The sequence below is a fragment of the Pseudopipra pipra genome, chromosome 6 (assembly GCF_036250125.1).
Source record: "Pseudopipra pipra isolate bDixPip1 chromosome 6, bDixPip1.hap1, whole genome shotgun sequence".
NCBI classification, from domain to species: domain Eukaryota; kingdom Metazoa; phylum Chordata; class Aves; order Passeriformes; family Pipridae; genus Pseudopipra; species Pseudopipra pipra.
Genome location: NC_087554.1, coordinates 952,932 through 977,618, shown reverse-complemented (window position 1 = coordinate 977,618; position 24,687 = coordinate 952,932). Strand labels below are relative to the sequence as shown.

General features: G+C 53.8%; 4 protein-coding genes across 5 annotated transcripts in view; 2 read left to right on the top strand and 2 right to left on the bottom strand.

The window, feature by feature from the left end:
• The window catches only part of RMDN3 (regulator of microtubule dynamics 3), a 28,756-nt gene extending 23,188 nt beyond the window's left edge, over positions 1-5,568 (bottom strand). The window contains exons 1-2 of one of the 2 annotated variants that reach the window (XM_064659864.1): positions 5,429-5,568; positions 1,318-1,519 (exon numbers count right to left, since the gene is read on the bottom strand). In XM_064659864.1, the coding sequence (XP_064515934.1) occupies positions 1,318-1,519; positions 5,429-5,512 (286 nt within the window). In that variant the 5' untranslated portion in view covers positions 5,513-5,568. The remainder of the gene's footprint in view (positions 1-1,317; positions 1,520-5,428) is intronic. The other variant, XM_064659863.1, reaches the window with a different exon arrangement.
• Positions 490-8,008, top strand: GCHFR (GTP cyclohydrolase I feedback regulator). The gene is made up of 3 exons (XM_064659938.1): positions 490-1,007; positions 2,278-2,372; positions 7,152-8,008. Exons 1-3 carry the CDS (start codon positions 972-974, stop codon positions 7,273-7,275), a joined length of 255 nt encoding a protein of 84 aa, XP_064516008.1. The 5' UTR covers positions 490-971; the 3' UTR covers positions 7,276-8,008.
• Positions 8,009-8,255: 247 nt separating this feature from the next.
• On the bottom strand, positions 8,256-24,625 carry DNAJC17 (DnaJ heat shock protein family (Hsp40) member C17). Its single transcript, XM_064659907.1, has 11 exons — positions 24,468-24,625; positions 22,354-22,423; positions 21,027-21,085; positions 19,678-19,765; positions 19,156-19,238; positions 18,516-18,612; positions 17,760-17,809; positions 17,174-17,251; positions 16,192-16,272; positions 15,161-15,289; positions 8,256-8,465 (listed from the first exon to the last, which is right to left on the bottom strand). Exons 1-11 carry the CDS (start codon positions 24,543-24,545, stop codon positions 8,343-8,345), a joined length of 936 nt encoding a protein of 311 aa, XP_064515977.1. The 5' UTR covers positions 24,546-24,625; the 3' UTR covers positions 8,256-8,342.
• Positions 10,031-12,346, top strand: C6H15orf62 (chromosome 6 C15orf62 homolog). The gene is made up of 2 exons (XM_064659926.1): positions 10,031-10,604; positions 11,002-12,346. Exon 2 carries the CDS (start codon positions 11,126-11,128, stop codon positions 11,639-11,641), a length of 516 nt encoding a protein of 171 aa, XP_064515996.1. The 5' UTR covers positions 10,031-10,604; positions 11,002-11,125; the 3' UTR covers positions 11,642-12,346.
• Positions 24,626-24,687: the final 62 nt, after the last annotated feature.

Below are 24,687 nucleotides of genomic sequence, written 5' to 3'. Positions count from 1 at the left end.
AAACATTCCCACTGTTCCAGGACCTGGGGAAGAGCCTCCTGAGGATGGGAATGATCGAAATGAGCTGATGTTTAACCAGTGGGGTGAGAGTTATCAGCAAAATTAGGAATTGACTGTGGTTTGTTAATCTGGGGAGCTGCGTGGAGAGGCCCCAAGTCTGGAGGCCAGGGAACTATTATTTGCTATTTACGGAAGTATTATTTGGTTTATGTACGGTTTTCCAGTTGGGAGGTTGGGTGTTGAGGGGGGGGAATTACTCAGCACCTGCAGAGGAAGTGTCTCTGCCTGTCCCAGTCCCACGAAATGAGCTTCTCCTCAAATTGTGAAGGGATTTAAACCCCTGTGTTCCCCAATGAAAGCTTGACAGCTGGTAGAAAAATGGAGTTTTACCCAAAAATATTGGAACACGCTGCTTCAGGGGAATGTTCAGTCGGAGGGTGGGGTGGGCGTTGTGATGCTCTGCAGGGCCCAGAGCTTCCCACCTGCCTGGCTCCTGCTCCATCATCTCCCTGCTGTCATTTCCTGGTCCCTTATCTGCCTGCTATTAATTTCCTGGTTCTTCTTCTCCCTATCCATCATCTCCCTGTCCATCATCTCCTCGTCCATCACCTCCCTACCCATCTTCTCCTGTCCCCCATCTCCCTGTCCTCCACCTCCCTGGCTGTCGTCTCCTGGACCATCGTTTCCCTGCTCACCACCTCCTGTCCTTTGTCTCTCTATCGATCACCTCCCGGTCCATCACCTCCCTGTCCCTCTCCTCCTGCTCCATCTCCTTCCTGCCCACCACCTCCTGCCCACCCCTCGTCGAGGGATCCGTCGGAGTCCCCCGGGGGTCTCCCGCTCCCCATTCCCGGCGGGGCCCCTCTGACCCCTCCGGGAGCCCCTTTTTCCCCCCGCGCTGCCCGGGGGCGGTGGCGCCGGGGCGGGACCGGGGGCGGCCCCGGAGCGGCGGCGGGAGCGGCGGAGCGGAGATGCCGTACCTGCTCATCAGCACCCAAATCCGCCTGGTGAGTCCCGGCGGGACCCCCGGGCCCGGGGAATTTCGGGGGGCGGGCAGGGACCGACCGGGACGAGCGGCGGGACGAGCCCACGGGTGCGGTCCCGGGCTGGGCTGTCCCCGCTGCTGCTGGGGAGGGTGTTGGGGGTGATGCAGATTTGGGGGACGGTGCCCGGTGTGGGGTGTCCGGCACAAACCACCCCCGCACTCCGCAAGAGCCCCCGGTGCCCAAACCCCGGGGGTCGGGGCGTGGAGAGCCCGCGGTACCCACACCACAGCTCTGCTCCCCCCAAATTCTCCTCTCCCAAACAGCGACTCACTCGGGAAACTTGTGGCAGGATCCCAGGAACGCCAAAGGAACAGCTCTGCCCGCCCGTCCTCGCCGTGGTTTTCCCTCTTGTCCCCAAAGAGCCGTTCCAGGGTGGAAAACCCAGCCGAGGAGTGGACATGGCTGGCAGCAGGGTCTGGCAGGAGCCGGGCAGGGGTTGGGATCGCTGTCAGGGATTCCTGGCTGGGCACAGCCTGTTAGTCTCAGATAAAACCACAGAGGAAATGTAACTCCCCGGCGCTGGCAGCACACACATCCCACAGGGCAGCTGCTCCCCAGCTCCTGGCAGCCAGCACATCCTGCAGGATTCTGCGGGAGCCCACAGCCCTGTGCTTATCTGGGCTTTCCCTTTCCCAACCCAAAGGGGAGCCATCCGCCCGAAAGCCCAAATATGCCAGCGTGGTTTGGGGCAGGAAGGGGGGACGGTGAAAACAGCAAGCGAACAAAGGGAGGGAGTTGGGTGATCGACGCTGCTGCTGCTGCTGGAGATGTCCCATTACACATCCCAAAGGAAGCAGCAGCGGACTGGGAATGGGGACGTGAGGGGACGCTGCAGCACCGAAGCGTCTGCCAGCAGTGACGAACTGATTGAGTGATTATGGGTGAGGTACAGGAAAGGGCACATGTGCTGTTCCCTATCGGACTGGCAGCCTGGATCAGCGGAGCTCAGTCTCCCCTCTGGAGACTTTGGAAACTCTGCTCTTTGCCAGGGCAAAGCAAACATTTCCAGCCTGGAACTTGCTGGGAACGGCCCGTCCTGGCCTTGCAGGGGGGAATGACTGTGTTTTCCTGGCAGTGGCCAGGGCAGGGCTCACTGAGGTCCCCTCATGGTCCAGACAGGTGGTTCATGGCAATTCCCTTCCCAGTAAAGCTCTTACTGGAGCTGTACTGGGAGTGGGAGCAGGAGCTGTACCCCCACATGTCACTCACTGCTCCCCTGCCTCTCCCACAGGAGGCTGGTCCCACCATGGTGGGTGACGAGCACTCAGATCCCAACCTGATGGACTTCCTGGGGGCCAGGAAGAGGAACATGCCGGGCAACAACTTGTAAGTCCTCCTCTTCTTATTTTCCTGAGAAAACATGGAGCATTTTCACTCCTGGCATTTCCTACAGCACCTTCCAGCTGTACAGTTAATCCTGGGGCATGTCTTGTCCTGCCTGCCAATGCTCACCTGAGGAAATGCTGCCTGATACTTCACTTAGTTCTTCAGTTTTTCCTTGCTCTGGCCCTCTTTTAGCACCTGACCCACCTTTCCCTCTCTCCTCACCCCTTACACACCAGGATGCTCCTGGCTGTTACCTGACACATGGCCCAGCTGGAACAAGACATGCATAGCTCCATCTGCCAACATCCCACCCCTCATCCTGAACTCAAATCTCCTTGGTCTGATCACCTCCAGCCCTGAGACACTCAGGAGCAAACGCTGCTGTCACAGCCTTGCTCTGCCTGTGGTGCTGAGCCACCTGGAATGCTCATCCACAGTCCGTCCTGTCCTGCTCATCCGCAGACTGTCTGTCCCATCCCATCCCATCCCATCCCATCCCATCCCATCCCATCCCATCCCATCCCATCCCATCCTATCCCGTCCAGCTCAGCCACAATCTGTCCTGTCCCACCCTGTTCTCCAGTGCAGCTCGAGGTTTCTCCCGAGCCAGCCCCTCTCAACAGCTCCCAAAGCTTTCCCATGGGTTGCTGAGTGCTGAGGTCAGAGCTGCTTCTTGTGGTGTCCCCCTCGACTCCCACCCCTTATTCCCTGCGTATTCCCAAACCATGGATATTTGCCACTTCTCCATGTCCCATCTCTGCCCAGGCCGAGTTTGACCTCAGCCTTCAGGAAAGTACCATGTGGAGACATGACCAGCATCTTCCTCATGGCTTGGCCCACTTTTTTTCCCTTTTTTTGCCCACTTGATATTCCACTCCTTAGTTTTATCTGGGAAAAAAACCCCAAACAACCACAAAGCAAAACAAAACCCTAAATGCAAATGAACTTGAGAGGAGCAGCTCAATTCCTGTTCACGTCCCACAGCACAGAGGAGAAGGACCAGGTATTTAACAGAAGGGGCCTCTTGTCCCAGCATATTCCTAAATTTCCATCTGAGGAGCTGGGAAAACCCCCCCCCTACTCAGCACCAGCCTGGCAAACACCGAGGGCTGGATCCTCGGCTGCTGCAGCCTTAAAATCTGAGTGGGGTGGGAGATTTTAAAGAATAAGGAGATAAAACATAAATACTGAGGCCCCCCCTATCCCAACCGAATTCCTGGGGGGGTTTGCCGGGCTGATTCCTCCCTGTGCTGCTGTTCCCAAGACGGTGGGTGGGCAGGGATTGGCAGCAGCACTGGCTTCGTGCTGCCACCCGCCGAGCCCCGAGTTACGCAACGGGATGGGAGACACGGCAGGGGAGGAGGAGAACAGGCTCCGAGAGGGAAGAAGCGCTGCTGGATCCTGAGAGATTTGGGCAAGGATCCCTGGGATTCGGGTGGGAAAGGAAGGCAAGGACAGATAAATGCCTCTGTGGCACCCGCCCCAGCAGCTGGGGGAGCTGCAGTACTGTGAGGAACTGGAGCACCACACTCTGCTTGTTTGGGAGAGAGGATCTGAGGCTTCCTACGGGATCTCCCTGGTGGATTCACCACCTTTTTTCCCTCGCTGTGGCCTGGAGCCTTTTGAGCTCCTCTTGCCCCACCTGCTCCTTGGCACAGCCTGGTGTCATAGTTGGGAACTCCACTGCATCCCTGGGGGATGTCCCTATGGCACATGCCCATGGCACATCCCTATGGCACATCCCTGTGGCACATCCCCATGGCACATCCCCATGGCATATCCCTTCAGCACATCCCCGTGGCACATCCCCGTGGCACATTCCCACAGTACATCCCTATGGCACATCCCTTCAGCACATCCCTATAGCACATCCCCATAGCACATCCCCGTGGCACATCCCTATGGCACATCCCCACGGGACATCCCTGTGGCACATCCCTATGGCACATCCCCACGGGACATCCCTGTGGCACATCCCTATGGCACATCCCCACGGGACATCCCTGTGGCACATCCCTATGGCACATCCCTTCAGCACATCCCTATAGCACATCTCCATAGCACATCCCTATGGCACATCCCCACGGGACATCCCTGTGGCACATCCCCATGGCACATCCCTACAGTACATCCCCATGGCACATCCCCATGGCACATCCCCATGGCACATCCCCATGGCATATCCCTTCAGCACATCCCCACAGCACATCCTCACAGCACATCCCTGTGGCACATCCCCGTGGCACATCCCTGTGGCACATCCCCGTGGCACATCCCCATTGCACATCCCCGTGGCACATCCCTGTGGCAAATCCCCTCGGCACATCCCCATGGCACATCCCCGTGGCACATCCCCGCGGCACTGCACGTCGTCCCCGCGTGCTCTTGAGCAACAGGGAATTGGGAAAGTCCCCTGGCTGGAACGTGGCTGCTGGCACCCCGAGAGCATGGCCACGTGCCAGTGGGGCGAGCCCGGCCACCTCCACCAGCGTCCCAACCAGGGCCGAGAGCTCCGGGATCTGCACCCCGGCCAAGCAGGATTTTCCCCAAGTCCTTCCTGAGCAGATACAGACGCTGCAAACCTCCCCTCCCTTCCTGCAGCACCGTGGGCCCCAAAACCTTAACCGTGACCTTGGAGGGAGCCTGAAGGAAAGGCCTGAGCAGCACGAACCTGCTGGGAAACCGGGATGGACAGGTGAAGCACCTAACTCCCTGTAATCAGGGGGTGCACGGATCCTGTTCCGCAGCTCTGCATGGCCAAAAGGCCCCTCATTAAGTCCCACGAGGTGTGGGGAGCAGGCATGTGGTCCCCGAGCCCTGGGGGCAGCCAGGGGTGGCACAGGGACAGCTAGGATGGGCACAGGGAAGAGCCCAGATGTAGCACAGGGGCAGTCACGGCGAGGGGCAAATCCCTGACCCTCGGGTGCTGTGGACAAGGGGACTCTGGGTGTGCCCAGGCGGATGTGGGTCCTCGGCCTCTCCGGTCATTACACGCTCTCAGCACCCTGTTGGATTTGGGAGCTGAGGGCTGAGGCACCTGCTGACATTCAGCATACCTGTTCCTCCGGGCACAGCCAAACCCCGTCCTCAGGGAGCTGGAGGAGAGCTGGGCAGAGGTCCCAGGAGCTCGGCTGCTCCATCCCCACAAATCTCCGCGCGCGGAGGACGCTCCCGCCCCACCCCTGCGTGGGCTCTCCTGGTTTGGCACACCTGGAGGCAGAGCAGGTGGAATCACACACCAAACCAGTGCCGATCTGGGATGACTTCTCTTTTCCCTGACGGCGTTTTATCCGGAAGAAAAGGCTTTGCAGGTGTCCCAGCCCCTCCATCCCGGCTGGATGCACACGGAGACGGCAGCGTGTCTGATGCCCACACTGTGCAATCTTTGTGCTGTGATAAAGCCCTGGGAACTCTTTCCTCCTGATTTTAGCTCAGCCACTCCGTTTTTTAGGTTCCTACAAATCCCTGCCTCTGCTCCTTCCTCTGAATAATGGGAATAATATTTACCACCTCCCACTGGGAATCTGAAGGGTTATGTGGCAACCCTCCTGGAGAAAGCATGGACTTCAAAGACGTTTATAATAACACACATTATCTTTACACCACATCTATAATTACAGCCAAGTACAGTCTATCTTGAGAAACTGGAAAATCTCTCACATCTTGGGGTTATTTTGTGCTTTAAAGCGCTCCCTGCTCCAGCACGGCTCTGCAGCCCAAGCAGGAGCAGCTTTGGAAAGGCTTTTGGACCTTTTTTTATCGTTATTAGTATGAAAATCAGGAGAGTCTTTGTTAAGGCGGCCAAACTGGATCCCCAGTGATCCTGCAACCCGTCATTATCAGGCACCACGAGTCACCTGAGGGCTGAGCTGCCCTGGAACTTATCCCAGCTGCTCCAATAAATGCTGCATCCCAGAAGCTGTGTCAAAGGAAAGGCTGGCAGATCCAGTGCCAAAGGTTCTACTGGCCAGCTCAGCTCTGCTGTCCCCACCCAATTCAGCCCAGTTTGTGTCTGGTCCTTTACTGGGGAGCAGTGTCACAGCCCTCAAGATTCCACAGAGGAGCAGAGCAGGCTCTGGGAGCTAGGGGAAGGAATGAGCAGCTTCTGCTCCAAACACAGAGCCAGCACAAAACCAATGAGGAATTAGGGCCAGACAAGGATCCCAGTGTCAGTTCCCAGACTCCCAGGTACTGCTGGGGCAGAGCAGCCTGTGCTCCACTTCACCTGGCACCTCTGTGCAGGACAGACAACTCCTGGATTTCCAAAGCTTTGCCACCTGACTGAAGGCAGCACCTTGTTCCAATCCCCAAATATCAGCACGGGCTCTCAAACCCACCCAGCTTACAGACATGCTCCAACATGGGCAGAACACTGGGATTTCATTCCTTAGAAACACCTGAATCATTCCTCCCTGCTTGGCCCAGATTCTCCTCCTTCTTCATGAATTCCCAGAACTGTGTTCCCCTGTGTTTACCCACGAACCCTCTGCTGCAGTTTCAGCCCAGTTTCCGAGCAGCACGTGGCTCTAGACACCCAATCCCTGAGCCACATTCCCATTTAACCTGATCCTTCCCTCCCGGACAGGATTCCCCTTGGTTTGGCACCATGGGCTGTGTCCTTCCCCTCGGGTTAACCGAGGCACTGCGTCGCGCTCACCTGTGCCAGGTGCAGTCACTGGGCTTACCTGGGTTAGGACTGAGGCAGAGTCACTTCCACGAGGAAATTCCCGTCTCTTCCTCCCCCCAGCTCACTTTATTCCTCCTCTTTCCCGGGAGCAGCTGTGAGTACTATGTGAACGACGCGCCGCGCGTGGTCCTGGACAAGCTGGAGAAGCTCGGCTATCGCGTGGTCAGCATGACCGGCGTGGGCCAGACCCTGGTCTGGTGCCTCCACAGGGAATAGCCAGGAAGAATCCTGCCTTCCACCCAGCCCAGATCCTGCTGGACATCATCTCTACAGGACTGACAGCGAATTTTTTCCCCCTTCATTCCGTCCTGTCCCAGACTCCCGGCGCTCGGGCGGGGAGAGGAGCGGCGCAGAGGCAGAGCTGGACCCAGTGGGATTTTGCCATCCTTGTCGTTTCCCAAGAGCAAGGGGAGGAAAGGATGCCCAAAAATCAGGCAGAGGGAACAGATGGCTCCAGCTCTGCCTTCAGCAGGATGGCAGTCTGGCAAATTCCAGCTTTTTACATTTTAATCATCTATTTAGCATGCCTTGGAGGAAGCTCAGTAACAGACCTGTCTGCCTTCTCTCAGGCTGCCTGGAGAGGTCCGTGCCTTCTCCCGGGCCAGGGAGGTTACAGGGGGACACCAGGCATGGACAGCATCCCATCTCATCCCTGAAATCTGAGGGAGAACCACTAAACCTACCCAGTGGTCCGAGAATCCCCTTCCCTTGGCAGCAAGGCCCATTTCCATCCCACACAGGATCGTGGTCAGCAGCATCCTCAGACTTCCAGATCCCAGAGTGCCATCCAAGCATAACACAGGGTTCCCAAAATAGCACAGAAAGGTGTTGTGAGCATTCCAGGAGCGGGCCCTAATCCCAACAGCAGCAGTTGCACTGCTGGGATGTTTGGGGCTGTGTACGGATCCTGCTGTAGGAGTAACACCAATAAAGCTTTGCTCTAAAGACACCAATGTCCTTCTGTGGGTTGTTTGAAGCTGCAGCCAAATCCTTCTGGATGCATGGCTCCCAGACTGGCTTCCAGGGATTAAAAGCTCCAAGGTTTGGTGTTCTGATGGCACCCCTCACACCCTGTCCCATGAGATGGGGCAGCTGCTCTGGACACACACTGACCTGCACACTGAAGCCATTTCCTTCCCCAAACCTGGAAAGGGATAAAGGCCGCAGTCCCTGGGAGTTTGTATTCCCACACCAGCTTTAAAAAAGGAGGTTTATTGACTTAAATTAAGAAAGAGCTCAGGGCGGGGGGGGTGCAGGGGTGGGGAGAATCCAATACTGTCACGCTAAGTGTGAGACTCTTCCTCGTCTTCCCGCCGGAGCTGCTCGATGAGCTGCTGCCTCTCTGCTGCCTGGCGCATCCTCATCATCACCAGGCTCTCGTAGTCCCGCTCCGACACCACGGATGCCTGGCAGGGAGCAGGAAACACACACAACCCATCAGGGACAGTGCAGACCCAGCTCCCCTCTCCCCAAATCCCCCCTCTCAACACGGGAGTTCTGGGCAGGAAGCAGTTTGATCCCACAGAGATGGGGTGAGGTGTGAAAGCTGCCTGGCTACGGAAAAACAAGCTGCTTCCTAAGCGTGGCTGATGGGGAAAGCAGGAGACACAGAGAGCCTGCATTCCTGAATTCCCCTCTTGCTGCCAGAGCTGCTCCCTGCTCCCCACGAGGCTGGATGAGGCATTATTTTGGATGATGAGCTCACCCTGCCCCTGCAACGCTGCGGCCCAAAGTCCAGCGTACACTTCACCCGTTACAAAGGCTGACACCATAAAAACATCCAACCTCTGTGGATCAGTCACGGAACTGATAACTCCCAGCCAACTGAGGGTGGTGAGGGCACCTCACAGGCTGCCCAGAAAAGCTGTGGATCCCTGGAAGTGTCCAAGGCCAGGGCTTGAAGCAACCTGGGCCAGTGGAAGGTGTCCCTGACAATGGCAGGGGAGCGGAACTGGATGATCCATAAGGTCCCTTCCGACCCAAACCATTCCTGATTCTGTGATTGTAACAGTTGGAATTGATGATATTAGAGGTCTTTTCCAACCTGAACGATTCTAAGTGGCTGCAGAAAGAAAACCACCAGGTATGTTCCCAAACCTGACGCAGGAATGGAATAGTTTTCCAAAGCTCCCAGAGCCTTCCTGCTGAGTGTGGCAGCAACCGTCACGTGAACCCAGTTGATTGCAGACTCTGCCTAATGAACGTGGGCAGCAGATGACAGCTGCTCCAGTGCTTTGGAACTCTGCTTCCAAAGCCATTCCACACTAGTAGGTGGCCGTGCTATTTTGGATGTATGAAAGCACTGCAAGGCTTGGAAACATCCATCTCATTCCTTGACAGTTCAAGCAGAAATAAGTGGCTTGACAGAAGGTAAATGGAAAAAAACCAAAACCCTCACGTTCATTCTTCTAGGAACTGGGTTTAGTGGTGATTTCAGAGAGTCATGGAATCACAGAATGGTTTGGCTTGGAAGGGACCTCAAAGATCATCTGGTTCCAACCCCCTGCCATGGGCAGGGACACCTCCCACTAGCCCAGGTTGCTCCAAGCTCCGTCCAACCCGTCCTTGGACACTTCCAGGGATGGGGCAGCCACAGCTTCCCTGGGTACTTAAGGACATCTTAGGAAGCAGCAGGGATACAAAGGCAATAGAATGGCTAAATAAGACTCTGCATGAAAATGGGGCAAGTGCAATTTGTTATCAAGTGCCAGCAAAGTGGTTCCTCCGGCTGTGAGGACAAAATAGAAGCCCCACAACAGATGAGGAACGTCGAGTGGGAAATTAGGAGTCTAATTGGTGTCTTAGGAGCCAGATGAGTGAAATGACCTTTGGGTGCTGGCAGCACCAGTGTCTCAGAAAGCACTGATGGGTATTGGCCCTCAGCAGCAGAACCAGGATCCTCCCCAGTCCTGTCCACCAACCCCAGGGATTTGCTGGGCTGGATGGAAGAGGCTGTGTGAGACTCATGCAGATGAATCACCCACACAAACCTGAATCCCCACCTCGCACACGGACTGAAATTTAAAACAGACAAGAGATTATTCCCAGCCTGGTTTGGGAGCCCTGCTGACACACAGAGCCTTCGGAGCGGCAGGAGGGAGGAGAAGAGCCTGATCCAGGTGGGCTCCAAGCTGGCAGCTCCCAGCAGTCCGGGTGCCTCCGAGGAGCTCTCCTGCTCCTCGGGCAGCGTGGGCTGAGGCTTTGCCACTCCACACACCTACTTCCTGCAATCCTGGCAATTACCAATCGTGTAAAACCCAGTTCCTGACGTGGCTGACTCAGCAAGGGCTTGGCTCAAAACAAACACATCCGAGCAGGAGCTGCAGCCCGGGAAGAGGCGACGGGCGGCACATGAAGAGACAGCGGCGGCGGCGGCTTCGGGGATTTTTAGCATTCTGGGTCCAACCTGGCTGAATTCCCGAACTCCCGGCTCAGCTGTCCCCAGACTCTCTCCTTCATCCTGGTGGGCGTGGCAGGCACGGTTCTCCGAGTGCTCCAGCAGCTTCTCCTCTGCGCCCTCGGACCCGGGGCTGCTCCGACACGGCGTAAGTCTCCTTCGCATTCCGTTCTCCCGGCATTTGCCTTTCACGGCGTCGCCTTCTACATCCCCCTTCGCCTCTATTTCCTTGGCTCCTCCGGTGGGACTGAGTCACCGTCTCCTTCCCAACCACCCACTGGATTTTCCGGCGGTGCCCCTCCGCAGAAGGTGGCTGGTTACCATGGCACCCGGGTGCCCTTCTGTTCTAGATGCCAGATTAGATCTGTTCTCATGGTGACTGTGCCTTGCTGTTCCTCACCAGCACACGTTTAACGAGCTCAGACACCGTGTTCCTTCTCCACTCAAGGAGGAGACTCCTTAAGATCCAAGACGAGCCAACTGCTCCTTACCACAGCGTGGAGTCTGCATTTCCTGCACTACCAGCCTCTCTGTTTTCCTTCCAGCTACGGGAACGGGGCAGGAAGAAGCTGTTCCTGCTGCGTGGCTCGCTGCTGATCCCGTGGCTCAAGTCCAGCACCTGCCTGTGAGGAGTCAGCAGGTCCCTTCTCCTCACTGCCTTCCCTCAGCATGGATACCTGGCGCAGAGGGTCCATCAAGTCCACCACGTTCTTCAGACGTTTCTCCCTCAGGAGGCACAAAAAGCTGGGCAACCAAGTCATCATCCTGAACCAGAACAGCCACACTCTGGACACTGACAGCCAGAAGAGGGAAGGCTTGAGGGATCTGAAGGACAAGTCTGACTACCTGTCGTGCCAGAGCGAGCAGAACCTGGCCAAGGCACAAGCCCCTCCCAAGCCTCCCCGGCTGTACCTGGACAGTTCCAGCTGCCCCAACATCATCGACCACACCGACTCCCACTCCGACATCTCCTTTTCCGACGCCGCTCAGTACCACAAAGGCACTCAAACGCACAAGGACCAGGCTACGGACCACGGGACCTCAGAGGCAGGTTCCCAGAACGGCACCACTCTTCCCGACCTGGCTGACCCCTTCCTGTCCTTCAAAGTGGATTTGGGGCTATCGCTCCTCGAGGACGTCCTGCAGACCCTCAGGAAACAGAACCCAAGAGATTATGCCATCTGAAGGTATTTATCATTCACCACATCCCATTTCCCCGATGCTGCTGCCGGTTCCTCTGATCCCAGCGGGAGGAAGGATGCTGGAGCATGCCTGTCGTGTGTGGCCTGTTTTGTTGCCCTCGCCTCACCCACCACAGACCATCCCTGTCCTTGCCAAGGAATCCTCTGGAGCAGAGCTCAGGTGAGAGCACTGTTTCCACTCTTCACCCCGGGAATCTCCCACTCCGGACTGTGCGTCTCCTCCTCAGGGAAGAACGGCACCGTTTGGGAAAGACTTGTTATTTTGGGGATGTGGCTGTGACACTGCGGGGCAGGGACACCCAGGGACTTGGCATGGATCCCTTGTGGGACAGCAGGCAGCCTGCAAGGAGACAGCAGCACTGCACCTCAAAGCCACAGGTGTGGCAAGGGCCGAGAGACGGGAACTGGGGGTTCTTCTCCCACCGTGTCTGGATGTGAAAAATCAAAGCTGTTCCTCTTCTTTTTTTTTTTCTTCCTCCTTGTGGGTTTCTTTTTCCCCAGCTCCAGTGCAGTTGGCACTCCCAGCCTGGAAACAGGTAAGCATCCACTCGTGCTCGTGATAGAGCACCAGCAGTGGGTTTATCCTCCTGGCAGGGGAGAGGAGATGTCTCCACACACTGCTGCCTCACGCATGCACTGAGCTCCCAGCTGTACAGACGTGGAAGAATAAATGTATTTGTGACTGGAAGTGTCTGGTTGCCTCATTTAGTTGGTCAGAAGCCACAAAAAGCCAAGGCACCAGGAGCACAGGGTATCTGGAGTGGCCCAGATCCATCCTCCCCGGCACTGCAGGTTTTTCTGAGGGAGGGGAAGCAGCGTGGCTCTGTTTTTCTGGGCTGGGGGAAGGAGAGAGCTGCTGGGACTTGATTTTCCCCAAAGGAGAGCTCACACAGCTCAGGGCAAGACCCGGTTCTCCACCCCTGAGCTGGAGAGCAGGAAGGGCTCTGCCAGGCTGAGAACATTTCGGGGCAGCATCAGGGCAAACTGCTAAAAGGACACTGCAGAAACTACTGCAGTAGTCACCAATTCTCACCTTTCCGATAGGCTAGATATTAGGGCTCTTTTAAAAAACAACAATAATAAAACTTCCATGCCCCCAGATAACCAGGAGCTTTGGAAGTGGCTACAGCAAAGTGCAGGGACATTCCAGAGCCGGCACAGCCGGCTCTCACCCTGTCAGATTCACCTCTCAAAGCCTGGTAATACGAAACAAACCCTCTGAAACCTCCAAGGAGCTTAGAAAAGGTGCAAGGATGCCAGGCAGGAGGCTTTTCTCAGGGCTGAGGAGCGCTGGCAGGGAGATCCTGCTGAAGGAGCAGGGAAAACCTTCCCAAACCTGAGTGCTCCATGCCGTTGTCGTGACAAAACAAGCTCCTCACTGCGCTGCACGGCCACTGTGTGCTCTGAACCACCACACAGGCATTGCTCTCAATGGCCTGGAGTAACACTGGCCAAGCCACAGCTTTTGTAATCCAAGGGGAAGTCGCCTGCTTGGCTCCAGCAGCTCTCCAGGAACTGCTGGACAACGTGCACCCGTGGCCGTAGGAGAACGAGTAGCCTGCGACTCACTGCCTCCTCCCAGCACAACAGTCAGCCTTGCTTCCACACGAGAAGCACTTCCAAAACCCCTGCTTAGGGTCTGATTGTCCTTCACCTGCAGCTTTTGGCACTCAGCATCCCTGTCCCAGGCAGGGAGCACCGGGATGACCGTCCCAGAGGACGAGCGGCGAGCGCGTTGCCAGGAGAACGCTGCGGGTCTTGGGCTGTTTGCTGAAGCAGAGCAGGGAAGGAGCTGCCTTTGCACGGGGTGGGAACAAAATGGGGGTGGATTCAGACAAAACCAGGGGGGAAGCAAATAGGAAGCGAGGGCAGCTTGAATCGGAATGAGGTTTGTGCAGCTCGGAAGCAAGAATGTGGAGTCTGATGGCTGGGTGTGAAAGGAAGAGGCAGGAGCAACAGGGATCTGGAAGCTCATCCTGCACAGCCCAGAGCTGGAGAGGGCAAACTAAGTCAGCTGCAAGCAAAACAGCCAAGAGGAGCTATTAGCACACTAATCACCCTGTGGAAACATCCTGGTGGATGCAGCAGGAGCAGGATTTTGAGGGGGTCTGGAGCAGGTGCTGGGAAAAGTGGGAAGCAGAGCAGTTTAGAGATGCAAGGCTGCAACGTAATCCCAGAAACTGCAGTTGCTTACAGAAAAAAAAGCAGCAGAAAGGACAGCCAAGCATCAGCAGTGCAATTCCTGGGAAGGATGCATGGCCCTGGCAGTGACTCCTCCCCATCCTGAGAACCAGGATGGGATTGAGGAGGCTGTGCTGGGCAGAGGTGGGTCACCATGAACCCCTCCTGCTGCTCTCCCTGCTGCCCCAACCACACTAATCCTTCACCACAGGCAGACACTGCACTTCCAAAATAACAGCCTCTGGGCATGGAAACAGGCCAGGATAAACTCAGGGATCTGAACCCACACAGGCTGGAATCCACCACCAAGCTCCAACTGCAACAGCAACACCCTTTGGCAGGAATGAGCCAGTTCTCACTCTCTCCTAATGAGAAATTCTCAAATAAAGTGGTTTGGAATCCTTTTTTTTGCCCCAATTTCCTTTCTACCACTCTGGTCCCCTCTCTGAATCTCCCGTGGCTGCAGGACTCTCCCAGATTCTACATGGAGAGAACAACAACCAGGCATTCTGATGTATAAATGCCAGTACTATAAACAAAGTACTGGCAAAAACGTCAAGAGTGAACGTACTGAACAATCTCACAGGCTTAAAATATTTAGGGAGTGAACACACAAAAGGCTGATGGAGACACACAGCTTAAGGGCACCTGGACAGCACGAGGCAGGAGCCCTCTCAGCAATGAGATTTCTGAATCTTTATACCACAGGGAAGGAGGAGAGGAGGGTAAGTGTCATGTGAAGTTTGAACCAGGTCCCTTCCCACCTTCCCAGCCAAGGAACTGGCTAAGTAAGCCAGAAGACATGCAGCTTGCACTCGGAGTAACCACACTGGTGTGGAGGACCAAACCCAGACAATGAGGTCTCTAGAAGGGTATTTAGCCTGATATTGCTTTCTCCTCCCTCCTGCAGACCCTAAAATTAGAGGTTTCCTTCCATCACTGATATTTCCTTCTCCTGTGAACGCAGTGAGTAACCAAGACTGCCTAAAAAAACCTTCATTTCAGCAGCTCCCAGCCAGAGAATTCCCACAGTTAACACCTATTAACAAATCCCAGCAGAATGGCATTGGAGGCTTTGGGCTGAGCAAGGAACATCCTTGTTCTTCACTTGGAAGACAGTGAGTGTGTGAAGATCCAGTCATCCAAACAGCTCCAGTTCTCTTTAAAAAAGCCACTGGTCCAGCACAGAAAAGCTGGTGGGAAAGCCAGGCCTGGCATCAAGTGTTTCTCTGCAGCTCATATTTGCCCATAAGTACAAAGCACACTGAAATTTAGGTTGCTGTAGCAACGAATTTAAATACCACAGCCCATGTCTCCTTACCTGTGAGGTCCTGGGCTGGCTGGTGCTGTCAGAGAGGACAGTGCTGGGGTGGCTCCGGGGCTGCCCCTCCAGCCAGGAAATCTTCAGAGGGTTGTTTATCAGGCCAACTTCATTCTTCACAGCCATCTCCTAGCAAGGAAAATATCCTTCCATCACCACCTGAATTCCAGGCCCCGCTCCCTCACAGGTCCCTAAGGATCACTTTCCCATCTCAGACCGGTCTCAAGGCCAAGTGGGGCACAAACAAGGAAGATCCATCCCTGGAAGTGTCCAAGGCCAGGCTGGATGGACCTCTGAGCAGCCTGGGCTAGTGGCAGGTGTCCCTGCCCATGGCAAGGGGTGGAACTCGATGGCCTTTAAGGCCCCTTCTGTTCCTAAACCCTTCTGTGACTCCATTTGTTAAGATCTGTTGCAATCAGATCATCTTTAAGGCACTTTTATGGTCCTTCTCTGCACTGAGCACAGACAGAACATACCCCTGCCAGATCTTCAGATAAACAGGTCACACACAGTTCTGGGCTGGTTTTCCTTTTGATCTTTTGGATGTGAGTGAAAGAACAGGTGACAAGGAACAGAGGCTCCTGCACAGAGTAAGTTAATGGAACTACTAAAATTAAGGGTAACTGATGACTTCTGTTCCCACAACAATAATTCACAACGTGAATTATTGAAACTCACAGTGAGCCAGGACACTTTGATTTGTTTTTCACTGCAAATGCCTGGTATCTCCCCTAAAACACAAAAGCCCAACTCCAAGGTAATTCACTTTCAGTGGGAGCTGATTAAATGCTTGGTGCCTGATTTTTCAGGCACTGCCTCTTCCCTCAGCCTGTTCCACGCACAACCTGTTTATGTGCCTGGTCTGCTCCGGGTCTGTGCCTCCAGCTCTGCCACTCCCTTCATCCCTCTGTGCCTTCAGACTCTCATTAGCCTTCTCCACTGCCTTAATGACCTGGGCTGTCACCCTGTGACCTGTCCCCTCCTGTGACATCCCCCCCCCACCACACCCAGCTGGGGCTCTGCACGCTCACCGCCGCCTTCACCGCAGCAAATTCCACCACTGCACTCCCAGTCTTCCTGCTGGAGATCACCAAATTGAGCACATCCCCATACTGGTAAAAAGAAAGAAGGGAAAAAAAAAAGTTAATTACATACCCAGGAGAGACGTGGAGTTCATTTATTAAAGGAACACAAAGAGAAAACGTGTGTTTTCACAGGCATGATGTGGAGCTGTCACCATTTCTGTCCCACATGATGCTTCCACCAACCCCAACCTGCCATAATTTCTGTCCCTCCAGGAAACAATCCTAGAGAGGCACAGAGCAACACACTTGGCTTCCAGCAAGCCCCAGTGCAAGAGGGATGCTCAGCTCTGAGCCAGAGCTACAGGAGGCACTTGCAGGGAGGGAAAATAAAGCTGCCACGCTGGGACTAATCAGATCAAAGGCTTGTCTGCTCCTGTCTCTGCACTTCCCACAGCAGGGCAGAGGTGTTAGCTGGGAAACAGCTCCCAGCTCACAGATCAAACTTGGTTCAAAGGTTGGAGCTGATGATCTTGGAGGTCTTTTCCAACCTAATGATTGTATGAACGTGTTGATGGTTTCTGAAAACTGCATGAGAAAGCTGAACAGAGGCAAAAATCAGCCACCCCAGTTTATATCTCACAAGGGCCTGGAGGGACAGGACATGGGGGAATGGCTTCACACTGACACGGAATAGAGTTAGATTGGGAAAAAATCCTTCCCTGTGAGGGTGGGGAGGCCCTGGCACAGGTTGCCCAGAGAAGCTGTGGCTGCCCCATCCCTGGAAGTGTCCAAGCCCAGGCTGGACGGGGCTTGGAGCAACCTGGGATAGTGGAAGGGGGGTGGGACTGGATGGGCTTTAAGGTCCCTTCCAATCCAAACCATTTCATTGTTCCATGATTTTATGATATGCAGCTTCCCAGAATTCATTATCCTTATACCAGAGAGCAGGGGAAGACCCAGCAGTAGGAAAGTGAGTGTGAGACAGGACCTTTTGCAGCATCTGCAGCAGCACATCTTTGGAGTATCCCCCTCCCGTCTCATCTTCTTTCCTGCATTTCCATCTGAGCTGGGAAATAAAGACCAGGAGTTAATTTTGTCTGCTTGAATGCACTGCTGTGCTCAACGCTGCTCCCACCCCCTGCACATTCCCCACGTCTGCTATTTACAGCCACACTCCCAGGACTGCCAAGACAGTGATCTCAGCACGGGAATGAGCACAGGGAACAAACTGTTTGGGGAACAGGGAGAAACTGTTGCTCACTGGAATATAAAAAGATCACACTGAAAGGATGCTGATGGCTCTGTCAGGGTAATTAGCAGATGTCCCCCCGTGCTTAAAGCAAAAACAACTCAATTTCAGGCTCAGAAATCTGGAGCAGAGAGAGGAAAGGTGAGGGAGGAAGGGATTCTAAGGGCAAGGACAAGAGCTGTTCACTTGATGCATATTCCACAGGGGAATTTCACCTCCACTGTAAAAAGGGATGAGCCAGCTCAGCAGGGTTGAAGTGTCCCTTCTGTTTTCCATCATGTTCTGTAAGTTTACACCAAAATCCAGCTTTTTAAGAGTGTCTTACCTTGAGTTTAGGAGTTACTTTGCCTTCTGCTCCATTTCTTTCCTGCTTGCCTAAAGAGGGGAAAGGGAAAAACACAGATTGCAAGGACATGGGCGAGAAAATTCCTCGGCATTTAGCACAAAATCTTCCCTGAGATCATACATATGACAACAGCAAACACTTCTGGATTTCCACCAGACCATTCCAGCCCCAAAAGTCCTGTGCAACAGGAACTGCAGCACAGACTGAATATTCCATGGCAGCGTTTTTCCCCTTCTTGCCCAGATCAAGGCAAGAAACGATCAAGGCAAGAAACAGGTAAGTAAAAATACAAGCAGGAGACCTGGTAGATTCTGAGACATTTTTCCCTGCAAAAGGAAGTTGTCCTGGCGGGAACAACTGCGGAAAAATTAAGGGTAGACAAAAAGCAGGATAGCACAGCCTAGGAATTTAATTTGGCCCTGCAATTAAATACTTTATAATGGTACATTTATTGCAAGGGATCTCAAAGTGGCTTACACCAAGCAAATTCTCAACATCCTCCCCCAGTTTGCGAAAATTGAAAGAAAAATGAAAAAAAAAAATTAAAAATAAAAGGGGGGAAGAAAAAAAAAGATGTGAAATGAAGTTAGGAAAGGCAAGAAAATACAGGAAAAGCCTGGGGACCCCAAGGAGAGTTTCTGTCTCTGGGGCTCTGGTTGTTTTGTTGCTTGAACTTGCCAGATCAGGATTTTTTCTGGCCTTGTATGTGAGGGCTCCGAGCTGCCCTGTGCTCACCTTGGCTGTGCTGCTCCCTTTCCAGCCGGATCTGTTCCCTGATGAGCCTCTGCTGCTCCTCCAGCTGCCGGGAGCCCTCCTCCCGCAGGCGGATTATCTACGGCACAGGGAACACAGCACGGGACACCTGAGGCAATTCCAGGGCTGCTCCATGCCAGCAATCCCTTGGGTGTCCTGGGACACCCCTCCTGGGACAGCTCCAGCACTAAAGTGGGATGTTCCCAGTGACACCATCCCTCCCAGCCAGCAGATAACCAGGCAGTTGTTGTTGTTGTTGTTGTCTGCTGTGCAAAAGGAAAAGGGCAGGAAAAATAAACTCCCCAAATCAACACGTTTGCCAGACTGCCACAAAATCCCTTCTACCTTCCTCTTTTTCCGTGGCCAGGTTGGAACAACCTGGTCCAAAGGAAGGTGTCCCTGCCCATGGCAGGGGATTGGAACTGGATGAGCTTTAAGGTCCCTTTCAACCCAAACCACCCTGGGAGTGTGTGATTCACAGAGCCCCTTAATCCCAGAGCCTGAAGTCCTGCAACCCAGAGATTTGCTGCATCTCATCCCATAGATTTCATCAGGAAGGGAAAGAAGACTTGCAGCAATTTTTCCTCAAAAGAAGCAGAGAAACCTAAGAATGAATCATTACTTCTTCTTCTAATGATCTCGTTATCCCGATCTCCTCCTCTTCGTTCTCCTGGGACTGGGCCTCTCGTTCTCTGGCTTCAAGATCTGCAGAGAGGGAATTAAATAAAAAATAAATCCATTAATAAAATGCAGAACATTTAACAGAAACTAAAGCAACCCAAAGAGAATTTTAATTTTTCCCTGCTGGCCAGGGGAGGAGGGAAAGATCACAAACGTGGCTACACCTACACTGATGTCCTGGTGTCACTGCTACCTCTCCTCTGCCCCCACACATCAAAAGGAGTCTAACAGGCATCAACCCCCCAAATTCCCAGAGCAGGACCTAATTCCTTCCTTCCCAGAGCAGGGCCATCCCAGCCATGGCTGTGGGAGGAGATTCCAGGTGGCTCCTGCATTGTACAGGGCACAAAGAACCCAAAGCCATCAGACATGGATGACAGCAGGTTGATCACTGGGGGAGTTCCTGTGGGAGAAGAAATGCAAACACCCAGTTCAAGAAAACGGGAAGGTTTGGTTTTATTACCAAGCTTCACTTTCTTCCTCTTCTCATCGAGCTTCTGTGTCCTTTCTGCAGCCTGTTTCTTCGCCCTCCTCACCCTGTCATATGCTGCCTGCCAAGGAACCAGCACAACAGGGTGAAACTACAGGAACAGGGAGAGAAACTGGAAAGCAGGGAACAAAAATGACATCAGACATCACCCCTAGAAGTGTTGGAAGTTAACACAAATATCCTGAAAACACGAGAAGAGGCCCGAAGATCTCCAGATGGAAGGGTGAGAAAGTCCAGGAATAACTTCAACGTGTACTGGAGAGAACTCTGACCCATCTTCAGAGGTGGGAAGAACATTTTGGTTCCCTGAACATCCCAAAAGCATCTTTAGGGGCACTGGTGACAGCCCAGGTTGGCTTTGGAGCACAGTTTTACAACTAAAAAAGGTCTATTTGACATGAAATATTTATTCACGGACACGTCTGAGGTGCTATGAATGTATCAGATCAAAGAGCACCCAAGATCCTCAGCAGCAAAAACACACCAACATTAATTCAGCACTAGAGAGATCTAAGAACTGGGGTGAACTGGCAATTTCACTGACACCTGTTTAAACCAGTTGCTAATGTGTTCCTCAGCCTGCACAGAACCTCTGTGTAGGAGGTGAGCACAGACTGCCTCTCATATTACCTGCAGTATAGTTGTACAACTGTTTTTATCAACTGGAAAAAGCTGTGATTTTCCCTTTTTTTTATTCCCTTCCTGCATGGCAAAGGTTTGCTAAACAGTTTTTCCTTTTAAATATATAGAAGACCAAAAGTTCTTGGATGCCCAAAGCTGAATTCCCCCTTGGAGGGGGGGGATTAAAAGCTCTGCCAGTGTTTGAAAAGAGAAGTTATTTCATGGTTGTAGCTCTTATCACCTGAAATCAGCACACGTCTCTCTTCTGAGCTTATCTGCAGAGAGTTACTGGTTCATTTTTGGTCTGTTTTTATGAAAAGCTTGGAGCCTCAGCAATCACATCCAGGTATTATTCATTTGTCAGCCCCTGACTTGGAGGGAACTGCAAATGCACTGTTGCCATGGGAATTTGGTGTCCCTGAATCAGGGGTGGTTATCACTGATGTTATTAAATGGGATATGCTCCAGTCTAACATGTTATTAAAGACAGTATCTCATCCTTGGACAGAGCATCTGATCAGAAACAGAATGTTTCTCCCAGCTTTTGTTTGGCACCTAATATTTGATCTCATGGAGAAGCACAGGGAATGACAGCTGAGACTTGTATTCACAGATTCTCCACTGGAGAACAGAGCAGGACAGACAGGAAGAGTTTCCACCAACACCCCAAAATCCCACCCTTCCCAAGGGATGATCCTTACCCTGGCTGCTGCATCTGTGAGCACGGCCAAGGCCTGGGACAGCTGGTGGAAGATTTCCGCTGGGAACGAGAAGAAATGAGGGTAAGATGCAGGAAACCATGGGAGGCATCTGGGAAAGAACAGGAAAGACAATTCCTTACGGGAGAGACCTGCAGGAATGTCTCTCCAAGAAAGAAGAATCATCTCTCCAAAGCCAACCTCTGCCAGGGTCACCTCAACCCAAAGGGCAACATCTGTTACATCAGCCTGAGAGCAAATAAGGAAACAAAACCTGGGATTGTTTCATTTTAAGAAAAATCTTGGACACATGAACCTGATTTTTCTTACTGATTGTTTTTATCACGGGTTGCAATGTCTCCTTCATGGCACATTTAGCTGGAGCTCATAGTTTTCTTCTTCCTCTCAGTGCTTTTCCTTTCACTTCCTCTTGTTTGTGTACAAATAAATCATCAAGAATTCCTGCTTATGTCGTATTGGAAATTGTTATGTTATATTACAGCCATCTAGCCTTTAGAACTCTTTCCTTTGTCCTACTATAAGCACTGGGAAATTATATTTATTTTTGTGAAGATGAATTATCAGCAGTCTCGACGCACAAAAAAGAAACTAATTGCTAATTATGCAATTTCCATCTACAACAACCACTCCCTCCCTCACTGCAGGCAGCTGAAATTCCCCCTTCCACACAAATCCTGCCTGGCACATCACCACCTTTCCAGCCCGAGATCCAAACTTTTCATCTCACATCAACATTGCTGCTCCTCCTCCTCCAAGGTGACACAGATAAGCCTGAGGCTTCCCCACATCCTTCCCATCGCTCCTGCAGGCATCAAACCTCCCAGATTTCCCCTCAGTGCTGCTATTTTTTTCCCCCCACAGTTACTCTGGGAAGCAGGGCAGCAGCAGAAGCCAGACCTTGCTCAGCCTGGGTGAGCTCAGCTCCACAGCCGGGGCCCTTTCCCCGACAAAAACGGGCCGTGCCCACAGATAACGTGCTGCTGAAGTTTGGACTGTGGGAGATATGGGTGAAACCAGTGTCCAGCCAAAGGTCTGGGTTCAGGCACCACGTGGGAAGATTTTGAGGGGTGCAATTTGAGAGGTGCAATCCCAGTGCCAGCACTGACTCAACGCTGATGCTCCCAAACCCGACAGCCCTAAAAACCGGAGTTAACAGCAACGACAGCAGCTCTGAGCCCCGTGTGTGTGCGTGTTCCAGGTGACAGGCACCCAAGTATTCCCTCAGGGACACTGCTGAAGGGAAGCAGAGCTGCTTCCAGGAGCCTGGAGAGGTGAAAACTCCCAGGAGGAACTGCTGCTGGCGTCTCACCTGCCCGGGGGTTGTCCGGGTTCTTGTCCGGGTGGCACGTCAGGGCCTTCTGTCGGAACGCTGTCTTCACCTGCAGGGGCCACGCTGGGAGTTACTGGGGTGGGACTGGTTTGGGTTTGTCAAAAAGAAAAAAAAGCAGCTTGGAAAAAACAAAAAAAGTATCCTTGAATTGAAAGGGAATGGGCCCGGGACACTCGTAGGGCGGGAAGGTGGGTTTGGGGTGAGTCTGAGCTGAGGAGAACAAAGGGGAGAGGGAAAAAAAGGGGAAAGGGAAAAAAGGGAGAGGGAAAAAAAAGAGGGAGAGGGAAAAAAGGGGAGAGGGGAAAAAAAGGCGGGAAGGGGAAAAAAGGGGGGGAAGGGGAAAAAAGGGGGGGAAGGGGAAAAAAGGGGGGGAAGGGGAAAAAAGGGGGGGAAGGGGAAAAAAGGGGAGAGGGAATAAGGGGGGGGAGAGGGAATAAGGGGGGGGAGAGGGAATAAGGGGGGGGAGAGGGAATAAGGGGGGGGAGAGGGAATAAGGGGGGGGAGAGGGAATAAGGGGGGGGAGAGGGAATAAGGGGGGGAGAGGGAATAAGGGGGGGAGAGGGAATAAGGGGGGGAGAGGGAATAAGGGGGGGAGAGGGAATAAGGGGGGGAGAGGGAATAAGGGGGGGAGAGGGAATAAGGGGGGGAGAGGGAATAAGGGGGGGAGAGGGAATAAGGGGGGGAGAGGGAATAAGGGGGGGAGAGGGAATAAGGGGGGGAGAGGCAATAAGGGGGGGAGAGGGAATAAGGGGGGGAGAGGGAATAAGGGGGGAGAGGGAATAAGGGGGGGAGAGGAGGAAAAAGAGGAAAGTGGAAAAAAGGGAAAGGGGAAAAAAGGGAGAAAGGACAAAGAAAGGAGAAAGGGGGAAAAAGGGGAGAAAGGGGAAAAAAGGAGGGGAAAGGGGAAAAAAGGAGGGGAAAGGGGAAAAAAGGAGGGGAAAGGGGAAAAAAGGGGGGAGAGGGAATAAAGGGGGGAGAGGGAATAAAGGGAGGAGAGGGGAAAAAAGAGGAAAGTGGAAAAAAGGGAAAGGGGGAAAAAGGGAGAAAGGACAAAGAAAGGAGAAAGGGGAAAAGGGGGGGAAATGACAAAAAAGGGGAAAGGGTGAAAAAAGGGAGGAAGGGGGAAAAAAAGGGGAAGAAAAAAAAAGAGGAAGCCGTTCTGTCCCAGTGCCAAGAAATTTCCTGCTAAAACGAGTGGAGAAAGTTGTGTCTCGGCCCCACCTGGCGGACAAAGCTCGAGGGATGGGAATGCACAAGGAAAGCGCTGCAGGTGACCCAACCTCCCGCATAAGATTCCAGGTGAGGGAGAGACAACTCACTCCCAAACATCCATCAGCTGCCCAGCTGGGTGGAAAGGTCTTTCCTCGCCCCTTATTTCGTGCTACAAAAAAAGCCTTGGGATCATTTCAAGTATTTCAGATCAAGGACTGGCGCCCCGAATTCCATTTGCCGCTTTGTAAAGCCGCGCCGAGGCCATCCAGCTGGGAATTCTCTCATCCTCCCCTGCAGGGATCGGCTCAGCCGGGAAATAACCTGAGCTCACCCCGAAGCCTTTTCAGCTCATCCCATCCCTGGATTGTTCCCGTTGGGTGCTTCACTCAAGGGGAATTTCCAGGGAGCGGGTCGTAAACCCCCCAAAAATGAACCAGAAGCCTTACGGGCACCGACAGCACCTGGACTGACCTCTAACAGCTGGATTTTCGGATAAACACCGCCACTTTCCTTCTGGAGGCACGTAAATAACAAAGCGAGGGGAATAGCGGTCGCAGACCAGCTCTGCAGCCCTCCCTCTCAACCATTCCCTCCTCCAAAGGCGGGACTGAGAAGGCACAAGGGCAAACTGAGGGCAGTAACGCCAGTATCGGTAAACCCGGGATAAAATAAACGCCAACACCGGCAAACCCGGCCTTTCCGCACGATTTCACGGCCCCGGCCCCGCAGCAGCGCCCCGGGCAGCGGGAGCGCACCGAGAGCGCTCGGAGCAGCCGCTCAGCTCCGCCCCGGGCAGAGCGCGGCACCGGGAACATCCCGTTCCCGAGGACGCCGGGACAGGGAGGGAAGGGGCCCGTCCCGAGCCGTCCCGCGCCCACGACCTCCTTCTCCGACGCCTTCTCGCCGACCCCCAGCAGCCCGTAGAGGTCCAGCTCCAGCAGGTCCTTATCGACCGCCATCTCCGCGTTCCCCGGTGCCGGTCCCGCTCCCGGTGCCGCTCGTTCCCTTTCCCGGTGCCGCGGCCGGGCCGCGCCGCTCGATGGGTAACGTAGTCCCCAAGCGCTGCCGCGCCGCGCGCTGGCCCCGCGGGCGGACTACAAT

Bases quoted from the DNA above. Each gene is read 5' to 3' on its own strand.
- GCHFR (XM_064659938.1), top strand. From the start codon at position 972: ATGCCGTACCTGCTCATCAGCACCCAAATCCGCCTG. The intron at 1,008-2,277 runs GTGAGTCCCGGC...CCTCTCCCACAG, and splicing joins TCAGCACCCAAATCCGCCTG to GAGGCTGGTCCCACCATGGT. The intron at 2,373-7,151 runs GTAAGTCCTCCT...TCCCGGGAGCAG, and splicing joins AACATGCCGGGCAACAACTT to CTGTGAGTACTATGTGAACG.
- DNAJC17 (XM_064659907.1), bottom strand. From the start codon at position 24,545: ATGGCGGTCGATAAGGACCTGCTGGAGCTGGACCTCTACGGGCTGCTG. The intron at 18,613-19,155 runs GTAATGATTCAT...CCTGTGCCGTAG, and splicing joins CGAGATCATTAGAAGAAGAA to ATAATCCGCCTGCGGGAGGA. The intron at 16,273-17,173 runs GTCCTGTCTCAC...TCTTTTTACCAG, and splicing joins TGCTGCAGATGCTGCAAAAG to TATGGGGATGTGCTCAATTT.
- C6H15orf62 (XM_064659926.1), top strand. From the start codon at position 11,126: ATGGATACCTGGCGCAGAGGGTCCATCAAGTCCACCACGTTCTTCAGA.